The 12,342-nt window shown below is 42.9% G+C and overlaps 1 protein-coding gene across 1 annotated transcript in view; it reads right to left on the bottom strand.

Annotated features, from left to right (window-relative positions):
• The window catches only part of LOC143930659 (ovostatin-like), a 208,426-nt gene that overhangs the window by 105,007 nt on the left and 91,077 nt on the right, over nucleotides 1-12,342 (bottom strand). Inside the window, exons 15-16 of the mRNA XM_077455158.1 lie at nucleotides 11,547-11,696; nucleotides 9,370-9,540 (exon numbers count right to left, since the gene is read on the bottom strand). Coding sequence (XP_077311284.1) covers nucleotides 9,370-9,540; nucleotides 11,547-11,696 — 321 coding nt within the window. The remainder of the gene's footprint in view (nucleotides 1-9,369; nucleotides 9,541-11,546; nucleotides 11,697-12,342) is intronic.

The following is a 12,342-nucleotide window of genomic DNA, read 5'->3' as shown; positions in this document are numbered from 1 at the left end:
CCTTCAAACAGTTTGCTGAAGACAAGCAGACTAAGGAAATGGAATTACTGGAACCATGACCTGTGGTCTGTTGAGACCAAGATAAACTTGATTCCGATGACGTCAAGCAAGCTAAAGGGTAAATGTGATGGACTGGCCAAGCATGTCTCCCGACCTATAGCCTATTGAGCATCCTTAAAAACAGAAGGAGTAGCGCAAGGTTACCAACTTCCACCAGCCCCCTGATGCCATCATGAAGGAGTGGAAGAGGACTCCAGTGGCAACCTGTGAAGCTCTGGTGAATGCCATGCCCAAGAATGTTAAAAAGGCAGTGCTGGAAAATAATGGTGACCACACAAAAAAAAAAAAATTTAGACACTTTGGGCCCCATTTGGACATTTTCACTTAAGGGTGTACTCACTTTTCTTGCCAGCAGTTTAGACATTAATGACTGTTATATTGAGGGGACAGAAAATTTACACCGTTATACAAGCTGTAAACACACTACTTTACATTGAGGCTTTACAATGTAGCAAAGTGTAATTTCTTCAGTGATGTTGCATGAAAAAAAAATCATAAATTTATTTATTTATTTTTTACACAAAAAATAGGATTTTTATAACAGCTTACCTGTATTTTTTTTTTCTTTGAAGTACATCACAGGAAACAGAGCCATAGTAGTTACTATGGGTTATAGGCCACCTTCAGGTGATTGACACTTGCATGCCCCAATTTAAAAAACGCACTCCCTATATAACCCCTCCCACTGGTGGGAGTATCTCAGTTTTGTATACCAAAGGAGGGAGGGACCTCGGTGTCCCGTGATGTACTTCAAAGAAAAAGGATTTTACAGGTAAGCGGTTATAAAAATCCTTTTCTTATCTTACATCACGGAACACAGAGCCACAGTAGTTATGTGGGATGTCCCATAGCAATGCCAACTGAAGGGACGGAGACAACAAAAAGTAGGGCACAAAGACTAGGAGGACTCATGCTGCAGTACATTGTGCCTATAAGCGATATCCTCATGATGTTTTACATCCACTTGATAGAATCTGGTAAATGTATGGACTGAAGACCAAAGTTATGGCCTTGCAGATCTGAGCCATGGAGGCTTTATGATGCACTGCCCAAGAAGCATCAGACCAGGAGAAATGCGCTTTAAAATGGGGGGGGGGGGGTGGGGGAAAAAAAAAAAAAAAAGGGCTTTTCCCTCTTTAAACCATAAGCTTGACCAATCACTTGACTAATCCATCTAGAAATAGTAGATTTCGATGCCTGTCCTTTTTGGGACCATCTGGCAACAAACAAAACATCTGTTTTATGAATCTGAGCGGTCACTTTCAATTATACTTGACCGTTCTCACCACATCAAGAGAATGTAGTAGCCTCTTTCTTTCACAGAACGAGGTTCTGGAAAAAAAAATAAAAAAAAAAATGTACACACACACACACACACACACACACACACACACACACACACACACACACACACACACACACACACACACACACACACACACACACACACACACACACACACACACACACACACACACACACACACACACACACACACACACACACACACACACACACGGCAGAATATCCTGGTTTAAATAAAAAACCGAAACTACCTTGGGTAAGAATTCAGGATGAGCCCACAATACCTCCTCATCCTTATGAATAAACTAATATGGCCCTTTACAAGAAAGGGCAGCCAACTCTGATACTCCTCCTGTAGAAGATATGGCAACCAAGAAAAATGTTTTTCCTCATCAAGAGGTTTAAGGGAATATCTCGTATTGGCCCAAAAGGCTGCTTCTGTAAAGACAGGACCAATTTAAGTCGCAAGGGTTCAGGGGAGACCTAACTGGAGGATTAATCCGCGTTACCCCCTGAATAAAGTTACGAACCAAAGTGTGAAGCAAGTGGTCATAGAAAACAAACAAAAAACAAACCAACCTACTAATAAGGCCAACATCTGGCCTTTGATAATACTCAAGGCCAGCTTAATTTCTAATCCTATCTGTAGGAATAGAAGGATCCCACCTATGACATATTTCCTGGGGTGTCAACCCCTAGATTCACACCAGAAGACATATGCCTTCCAGATTCTATAGAATATGACTCTGGAGGCAGGCTTCCTAGCATTAACCAAAAGTAGAAACTACTGAAGCCAACAGCCCACAATCTTTCAGAATATGGGTCTCAGTAGTCTAACTGCTAAATTTTGCATTTGTAAGGTAGGATCGAATACCGACCTTGCGAGAGGTGGTCTGGCCATAGCGGTAGGGTCCAAGGGTCCCCTACTGCCATTTTTTTTATGATCTCAGCAAACTAAGATCTCCTGGGCCACAAGAATCACCTCCTTCCCTTCTTGTTTGATTCTGCGAAGAAGACACGGAAGCAGCAGAACAGGAGGGAACACAGATCAGTGAAAACTGATCCCATGGAAAAACCAAGGCATCTGTTCCGTATGCCATCAGATCCCTTGTCCTTGACACAAAGTTGTCACTCTTGTTGTTGAACCTGGACGCAACCAGATCCACGTACGGAACTCCCCATTTTTGGCATATCGACAGAAAAATGTTGGGGTGAAGGGACCATTCTCCCAGGAACAATTGTAGTCAAGTAGTCGGCCTGACAATTCTCTATCCCTGGAATGAAAATTGCTGATAGGCAAGGAATGTTTTCCCCAAGATCGAATAGGATTCACCTCTCTGGGCTGTACAACTTCTCGTTCCCCCTTGGGGACTGATATAGACCACAGCTGTGGCATTGTTGGATTGGATCCTACATAGGACAATTTCGTAGTCTGAGCATCCAGGCCTCCAGGGCCAGGCATACTGCTCCAATCTCTAGAATATTGATGGGCAAGGTCATCTCTGATTTGGACCATTTCCCTTGGACAGATGCTTCTTCCAGGACTGCTCCCCTGTCCAGAAGGCTGGCGTCTGTTGTATCCACCTTCCAGATAACTGGTAGAAAGGATTTTCCTTTTCAAGATTGGACATAAGCCCTTAATGGAGGCTCTGACGCACTTTGGGGGATAAACGCATTGGGAAGTCCAGAGCTTGGACATTGTTCCGAGTTGACAGGATACAGTTTTGCAGCAGTCTTGAATGAAATAGCCTCAAAAGAAGCCACCATCTTTCCCAACAATTTCATGCAAAGTCGAATAGAAGGATTTTTCATCTTGATCAACTGAATCAGTTCCCTTATGGAACTGATCCTTTCCTGTGGCAAAAAGACTCTGGGCTGCCTATGATCAGCCCCAAGTACTGCCATCTCCTTTGTTTTAAAGGAGGATTTCTCTAGGTTGAGAATCCAACCTAGGTATTCCAGGTAGCCGACTGCGGTGACCAAACTTTGGTTTTAAGCAGGCTACTGTTAGACAATCCTATTCTTGATAGATCAAAGTAGGCTAATATCGTTCTACCTTGAGCACATAAACTGACTAAAGGAGGAGCCAGGACTTTTGTAAACACTCTAGGTGCAGTAGCTAGACCAAAGGCAGCTACAAACTGGAAATGAAGATTTTCTACCTCGAAAACGTAGAAGTTTCTGGTGAGCGGGGAAAATCAGCACATGGAAAAGCATCCTCGATGTCTATTGACGCCAGAAGTTCTCCCCCTTTTAGGATGGATACTACTGATTGGATTGACTCCATGCGAAAAGAACGGATATTCAAAAACCTAAATCTGAGATCTAAAATGGGTCTGACATTCCCATACAGTTTTGAAAGTTTAAAGGTTTGAATAAAACCCTAATCCTCGCTCTACCAAGGGGACCACTGATGTCACTCTGACACAAGATACGATCCAAAACTAGAAAGACTTCTTTTCACTGGATCTCTGGGAAAACGAGGAGACAGAAACACTGGGAACTCTAGTTTGTAATCTAGAGAAATTGGAGGAAAAACTGTAGAAGCCTTTCCCCCACTCGAACGAGCGGAGGCGCCCTTTCACAAGGCTTTAGTATTTTATGGGTTTCCTCCCCCAGGTCCTCTTGACCCTGAGGTTTACCTTTTGAACCCGATGGTGGAGGCAGTCGTGACTGCCTGGAGGCTGATGCCCCTGGCACTGGAGAAGAAGCATGTTTAAAAGAAAAATACTTAAACTTCTTAATCTGAAAAAAAGGGAACTTTTCCAATTTGAAATTCTTTGGCTAGACTTGTCCAGATTGTCTCCAAATAACCCTTATCCATCCATAAAAAGGGAAAACTTTTAAAGCATCTACTGTAAAAAACACAATGCTTCTGATATGCCGGCCAAATCCTGGGCCTGGTGATTAACAATAACTGAGCACCTCTATAAAATGGTCCTTTATGGTCCCGATCGCTGCCAGAGCAGGTTGAATGACTGAACCTGCAAGCAAAGTTTTTTTTTTTTTTTTTTTTAAAAGGAACACCAACTTATCTGTTGGAACTTCTGTCCAGGAGATGTTCATATGCCAAATCAGGTTTGTTTACAGAGGATATAGCAGCGTTGATTGCTGGAACTCCCCATTTCTTATAAAACCTCCATAGAATGAAGTATTGAAAACATTTTCGTAGGAAATAAAAATAAATTTAAAAAAAGTTCATCTGGGTGCTCTCACTCAGCATAAACAAGCTTTCCTAGCCAAGAATGGAGAGGAAAGCATGAACAGATTGGATTCACTAAAGCCTCCCCAAAGTAGAAGTGGGCTCATCGACCGACTGCGTTACTGGGAGTAAAAATGTGGAGCGGACCAATTCAGTGAGAGATTGAACCAACACCCTTTCTTGCGAACCTGATACTTCCAAGAGGAGACATCAGCCTTTTCCTGGTCCTAAAGAAATTCATCCTCTCTCGCCCCTTGTTCCTCAGTACGAGGGTCCTGAGCAATGGACGGGGACTTGTTTCACTTAGTCCCACTCTGGAATGCGATTAAACCATCAAACTTTTGCTTCAAGCTTAAAAAAAGGTTGAAGAAAAAACAAAAAAAAAACAAAACAAAAAAACCTCCTTAGTGATCTACACAGGGGCTACAGTGTTAAAAGCAGCTGCATCATCAGCCCCTCCTGACGGCTCACTCTGACCAGCCATATTACTCTCAGGGGAGGATGCCATCTTTACTGGGATGGATCTAGGCTTCAGTGTGACTATAGGAGTCTTTCTAGAGCCCTCTGATAGGTTTATCACCCCCCTTCTGACCTTAGCCCAATGCACAAAGTAGAGGTACTACCAGAAGGAATTCATCCACTGCTTGAGCAATAGTCCATCTCTGTCACTGCTATTAATGTACAGCTTGATGCAGTAGTAAATGTGTCACAGGAATGGCTGTGTCACAAAACCTTATATGCCAGTGTCCCTCCTACAGTATGAATGGTAGCTTTTAAAACATACCTTCCCGCGCTGGACACAGCGCTAAGCCCTGCTCCCCCCCCCCCCATGGCCTAATCCTATAGGATCCACAGAGAGGGAGGAATGGTGAGGGGGGGGGGGGGGTCTGGAAGCAGACGAGCGGTTCACATTTTATTTTTTTTATATATATATATAAACAAACACACACACACACTCACAGAGGAGGCTGGTAGGGAGATGGAAACCCCCCCCCCCCCTCCCCAGACTTACCGGAGGTCTACTGCTTGGCTGGGGGGGGGGGGGGGGGGGGGCGGCGGAAGAGAAACCTGCTGCTTCCTGGACACATGGGCTCTGAGAAGCATGAGACGGTAAGTGCTCAATACAGCCCCCAGTGGTGACACATAGGCGTAGGCACTTACTAAATGTAAAAGGAGACAATCATAAGAAAATGAAAAGCTTCTTAGAAAACTTCACTTACCTTTCCTGTCGCAGGGTTTTCTGTGGTAAACTGACCCAATCTTCACTCTTCACGGTGGGTTCCATTAAACCTTCAGAAGCTGGGGATCCTCAAGGAAACCCACAATCCTGGACCTGCAATAGCACCACCTCCAGTAAAAAATGTATGGCCTTAATACCAAAAAATACTGATCCCGGGATCCAGCTCTAAAGAGGAGCGTTACAGGCAAGACCTTGTTTCTTTGGATACAAGGCCCAGGTACCATTCAATTTGGTGGAAAAGACACTTTGAATGGATCCGGCTGCATGGCTAGCCCCAGCAAGGATTTCTCCAGTGGAGCACAGCACAGGGCACTTTTCAATTTAGGGCATGCCAGTGTCCATCACCTGAAGGTGGCCTATAACCCACATAGTAACTACTATGGCTCTGTGTCCTGTGATGTACGATAAGAAATGTGAGAGTGTACTCATGAGATACTGTACATACACACTATATATTATATTTATTGGCGTTTAAAGATGCCCAGCTGGGAGTGAAGTATTATGGAGGCTGCCTTTGCTGACAGCCTGAAGATGCTAGCTGTAGGGATGGGCGAGCAGTCCGGCCCGAGCAAGAGTTTGCCAAACAGGCAAATGTTTGGCCCGAACACCCAAATTTGCAGGGTATTCGCCCCGACGAACACCCTGCAAAGCACCGAGTGCTGCTTGCTTGAATAAGGGTCTCGTATAGATTTGGGGGTACCCCATGCCATTTAACCACTTCATTACCTGCCCATAGTCATATGACATCCACAGGGGGACCTCCCATCCTGGGCAGGCATCATATGACGTCCTTGGCCTCCCAGGGGGCACGTGCACCACATTGCTCTGACCCAGTGCGCGTGCCCAGCAGCCATGATGTCCACCGGGCACCCGCGATTGCTTGTGAACACAGCAGGACCATGGATCTGTGTGTGTAAACACAGATCCATGTCCTGTCAGGTGAGAGGAGACTGATGGAGTGTTCTCAGTACAGAGGAACACCGATCGGTTGCCTCCTCTTGTGAGTCCCTGCCCCCTACAGTTAGAATCACCTCCTCACTAGGAAACCTAATTAAGCCCTTGATCACCCCCTAGTGTTAACCCTTCCCTGCCAGTCACATTTACACAGAAAAAAAAAAAAAGTGACATTTTACAGCACAGATCGCTGTATAAATGTGAATGGTCCCAAAAATGTGTCAAGTGTCCAATGTTTGTTGCAATTCAGTCAAAATTTTCGCAGATCGCCATTACTAGTTAAAATAAATAAAATTGACATAAATCTATCTCGTAGATGCTATAACTTTTGCGCAAACCAATCAATATGCACTTATTGTGATTTTTACTACCAAATGTAGAATATGTAGAAAATTGGGATATTATATTATAGCAAAAAGTAAAAAAAGTGTGTTTTTTCTTCAAAATTGTCACTTTTGTTTATAGCGCAAAAAAAAAAAAAAAAAAAAAAAAAAACCCAAAACACCCCACAGAGGGGATAAAATACCACCAAAAGAAAGCTCTATTTGTTGTGGGGAGGAAAAAATAAAATAATTTCATTTGGGTACAGTGTTGCATGACCGTGCAATTGTCGTTCAAAATGCGACAGCGCTAAAAACGAAAAATTGGTCTGGGCAGGAATGGGGTGAAAATGCCCTATATTGTATGTACTGGGGGGACCCCAAGTAGTTAAAATTTCTTTGATCTGTATTGCTGGCAATACATTACAGCCGCAAGCAAATTTAAATTAAATTTGCTTTAGAAATGTCATTGCTACGTCATGTTTAATACATCACACAGATGCATCACTTCACAAGCAGACTAAGGGGACCCCCAGGCACAATATTTAAAGGAATTTTTTACTTTTTATCGTTTCATTTAAGCATAATTAAAATCATTGCTCCTGCAAAAATAGTTTGGCCCATCCTTGACTAGCTGCCCAAGAACACACATGCATTCCTGATCTGTATACTTTCAGTGCCCAGTGGTTGAAATCATTGATTCAGGATGACAGCCAGGCAAGAAAGATATACTTACCAATTTTTTTTAATTACTTAATTTTTTTATATTTGGTTTTTGGACTTTAGTTCTGCTTGGCTACCTCCAAGGTAAGCCTGCTCACCAAAGCAATAGTTTTAGGTAGTACATCTACGATCATTTTATTCCACATCAAAAGTAAAACTAAAGGCTCCTATTAGTCTAAAACCCAAGGTCCCCCTCCTAGACAAGAGGGAGTGTTCCAGAAAACAAGCGCTGCCAATCCAGAAAGCAGTGGGTAGGACTGGGTGTGGCCAGGTGCTGACTGATAAGCTACAGCTTGTGACTCAGCAGTGGCAATTCTGATAGCCACGCCCCCTGCATCATCATCGCAACACACTGTAGTACAAGCAAGCACCTCCAACCTGGGGGGGGCGCGTGGCGTAACTCTCAGTGCAGCATTGTTGCCACACAATCACAGGAAGCTGAATTAGTTGGACTTTACTTACAGGATCAACAACAACAGGTATGTGTGGGACTTTCAGGGGACCAAAAGACGACCAACAGTAGAGATGCCCTTATAGTCAAGTGCTACATCACATTATTTTGTATGGGCTATAGTTTGGTGTCAGGTGAATGTATGCCAGTAATGGATATACTTTGGTTCTCACAGAACCTCTCCCTTCAAATGCTTTTTCTCCGGCAAAGATCAGAGCCATCTTTGTTCAGACATAAATCGATGGTCACCATTTACTATGGCATGTACAGTAAATCCTGGTGCCTCTGCAGTTCTTGGCTGAGTTAACACAATCTCTAAAAGGCTGCAGTAGAGGCAGAGGTGTTTTACTTAGTGACTTGCTGCTTACATTTTATAGTCTGAATGATCACGGGAAAACAAGGTGAAGCCCCCTTCTGCCTGGAGCAGGCAGACAACCAGAGATTAGCAAAATTGATAGGCTTTTGAAACTATCAAAATGCAAGATATTGAAAAGGTAAAATTACAGTCCTGACAATAGATAAACAATCAGCAGGTCCTCCCATGGCAAACTTAAAGTGGAGCTCCACCTAAAAGGGAAGTTTACTTATTTGCCTCCTCTCTCCCCCCCCCCCCCCCCACCTCCTAGATGGGGTGATGTCAAACAAAAATGATACTGTTATATTTTAGGACATGTCATGAATGTATTTATGCAGAATTGTGAACATTACCAAGTGGCCTTCTTTAAAACACATTTTTTATGTTCTACTGCACGTGTCAAACACAAGGCCCTTGTACCCAGGTTTTTTTTTTTCAGCTAGCCATTCTACCACCTCTGGTTCTCTGAAACTGCACTGAACTCTGTACATAGCACATACTTAAACTCTGCATAAAAACACACTGCTGTTATTTATTGCCCCTTTAAGATCCTCCCACTGTTAGTGCAATTTGGCCAAACCCTCCTGCACCCAATTCCGAGAATAGCCTTGGACAAAATTTTATATAGTCTCAGATTCAACCAGGTCCTTTGATTGGAATCATAATAGTGATGTGGCCTGGGATAAAATGAAGTTTGACACCCCTGTTCTGCTGCTTTTGAGAGTGTAGGCTTGTGGACCGCGAGCAGTGAATACTTACACCATAAACCTTACTGACATCTTCTTCCTCAGGGAAGCTAACAGGTTGCCAATAAGTACCATTGACCAGAATCTGTTTATTATTATCAATACAGGGAAGCTGAGGAGGTTCTACATTGAATCCTGCGGCATAGTATCCATTCAGGCTGGTGTACTGAAGAGAGTTATACACCTGTAGCAATGGGATAGAATTACATTCAGATCAATATTAAAGAGGAACTGTAGTCTGCACACATAAATTTGTAATAAAAAACATCTTTACCATTCTGAAGCTTCCCTCCAACCACTTTGCATTTTTTATATATACTGTGATTCTGTACTTGCCAAATATTCTGCAGAAATCTCCCCCACCAAGTCTGACTGCAGCCATTTTAACTGTGGGCAGCTGAAGATGCTACCTGTTCACTTACTGTATTTACACAGATGCACATATACCTATGCATTCCTGCTCATTTCTCTTCTGTGGCGTTTGTCATCTCTGCCCTCATCCAGCTTTGCAGTTTGGATTGGCCCTCCTATGACTCATCCCCCTCCCTTGTTGGCAAACTCACGAGCTGTGCATGAGGTCATTTGCCTAGGCCAATTACCAGACAAAAAACAGGAAGTGGGCTGTATAGGGCATTTACTGGCAGAAAAAAAAAAAAAAAAAATTATATATATATATATATATATATATATATATATATATATATATATATATATATATATATATATATATATATATATATATATATATATATATATATATATATATATATATATATCTATATCCAAAGTAAAAAAACAACAAGGGCAGAAGATTTAATAGATGGAAAGTTGTATGCATAGAGCTGACCATTTGGCTGGTCCTGGTGGTATCCCAGGTTCTTTCCCACCAATGTAACCGCAGTCAGGTGCGCAACAGAATCCAAACTTCTGGCTAAGTGAATAGTCTAAGGGTTTCCTTTCTTAGTTTATTGCTGGATAATTTGAATAGGGCAGAGGGAGCGGTGAGGTACTCCAGAATGTCAAATAAGAGATCCCTTTCTTCTGCAGCTATTCCGTCGAAAAGTCCATTAGCAATAGTTCTGGGAATGGACAGCACTGAGACTTCATAAGCAATGTTCCAGGGCAGGCAAGCCTAAGTCTCTGTGCAACTGGTGGTGGGGTGGGTTGGGTAGTTTAACAGCTGTAAACACCCAGACCTTTAGTTTGAAGAGTCTCTCAAAATTAAGTCCTCCCCAACCATAGCTTAGCTGGGGCCTTGCTGAGTTATTGATATAGGTGCTGGGATGCCCAAGAGGGTAGTAGCCCTCCAGGCTGGGTGCTCCTCCTGGACAGGAACGACTGACTCAGACTATTCTCTTTAGTCACCTTCTGAGCATGCATCCCCAAGAATTGTCAGGGAGAAGGAAAGAAGGAAAGAAGTTCCCCACCCCTATTGTCTATGACAATCCTGCGACTGACCTCAGTGTGCAGACTAGGTGCACCCCCAAGATTAGCATTTACTAGAGCACCTGACATCAAAGTGGATGTTGAAGACGACAACCCCTTTGCATACCGCCAACTATTTTTGACCAATGAGGTTATTGAAAAATTAAATTATGAGACAAACTGGTACCAGGAGCAGGGGTTTTCAAGGATCAGAAATTGGGAACCAGTGACCAAAGAGGACCTTTGGAAATGTTTCTAATTCTTCAGGGAGTGGTAGGGAAACCCCTGCAGAAGTGGTATTGGACAACCCATAAATTACTAGCCACTCGATTATTTGGCACGATCATATCAGAGTACAAATTTTCCCTGATAAGGAAGTATTTGCACTTTGAAAATAATGAAGCATTTGATGAAATTACCCATCCCAAGGGGGAGAAGAGGACTGCAGGTTTGCTTTGGAGAAATCTGCTGTAAGGCTTCTTTAGAAGCCAAGTACAGATTCAGTTTACTCAACTCAGAAATTGTGTTTAGTGCACACCTTAGGTGATCTATTGCATATATGGCACCAGCAACCAGTCCATATAGGATTTCAGAAAAGGGCTCTGAAGTCATACAAGCCTAAGCTACCTCCACCAAGTAAGCAGTAGGGTAAAGAATCATTAACATGTATCCCACATGCAAGTATGAAGAGCATGACTTAAGAAGAAAACTGCTTTTAAGCAAACACTGTCCAAGGTCAACGCTTCAACCGCATCAATATCTTACCGTAGCAGCAGAAAAGCTTTGCCCTGCATCAAGAAGCAGGAGGCTTGAATCAAAGACACGAATGAGGCAGGAAGAGTCTGAGGTGGTTTTCACTTCCAAGCCAACAAGAGAGCCAGGGGTTTCTGTTGCTGATGTGAAGTTAGCAGAAACCTGGAGGAGAGCAATTGTATAAATAGCATGTAATACTGCATTTTTCACAGCTGTCAGTCACAAACAATGGTTCCCAGCAGATACAAGTTAACTTTTTTTTATTAGTTTGTTATGGAAAGTATGAATGCTGCCAACTGCCTTGGTTTCAAGGCTTTACATTTTTGACCTAAACAAAGAAATAAAGAAATTCTAAACCAGCCATTCTCAACCAGGATTCCATGGAACCCTATGGTTCCTCCAGAGCTTGCTAGGGGTTTCTGGAGCTTGAGCCTTGAGGGTTGATTGATCTTTTTTGGAGCCTGTAAAATTCCTGAGCCAACACCACTTAAAGCTAAGAGCAGGACACCACTTCATATTTTTAGCTGTCTAATGGTGGCATTCTGACCACTACTGAAAAAGGGTTGCCATCTTCCTACTGATTACCAACTTAAGTGATTTTTTTCTCAGACACTCCAATGAATGTGTTTTAGCAAGGATTCTGAAAGATCTGAAAATTACAGGGGTTAAAAATGTTGAGAAAGGCTGAAACTTGTTCACAGCACATTTGAGCCACTTCCAATGCCCTGTACACACGGAAATTCCGACTAGAAATAGTCTATGTAAGCTTGTTTTCGGAAAGTCCAACCATGTGTATACTCCATCAGAC

This window comes from Lithobates pipiens, unplaced genomic scaffold, assembly GCF_037356315.1.
Source record: "Lithobates pipiens isolate NorthernLeopardFrog02 unplaced genomic scaffold, aLitPip1_a1.2 Scaffold_25, whole genome shotgun sequence".
NCBI lineage: Eukaryota > Metazoa > Chordata > Amphibia > Anura > Ranidae > Lithobates > Lithobates pipiens.
This window is presented reverse-complemented; position numbering and strand designations above follow the sequence as displayed.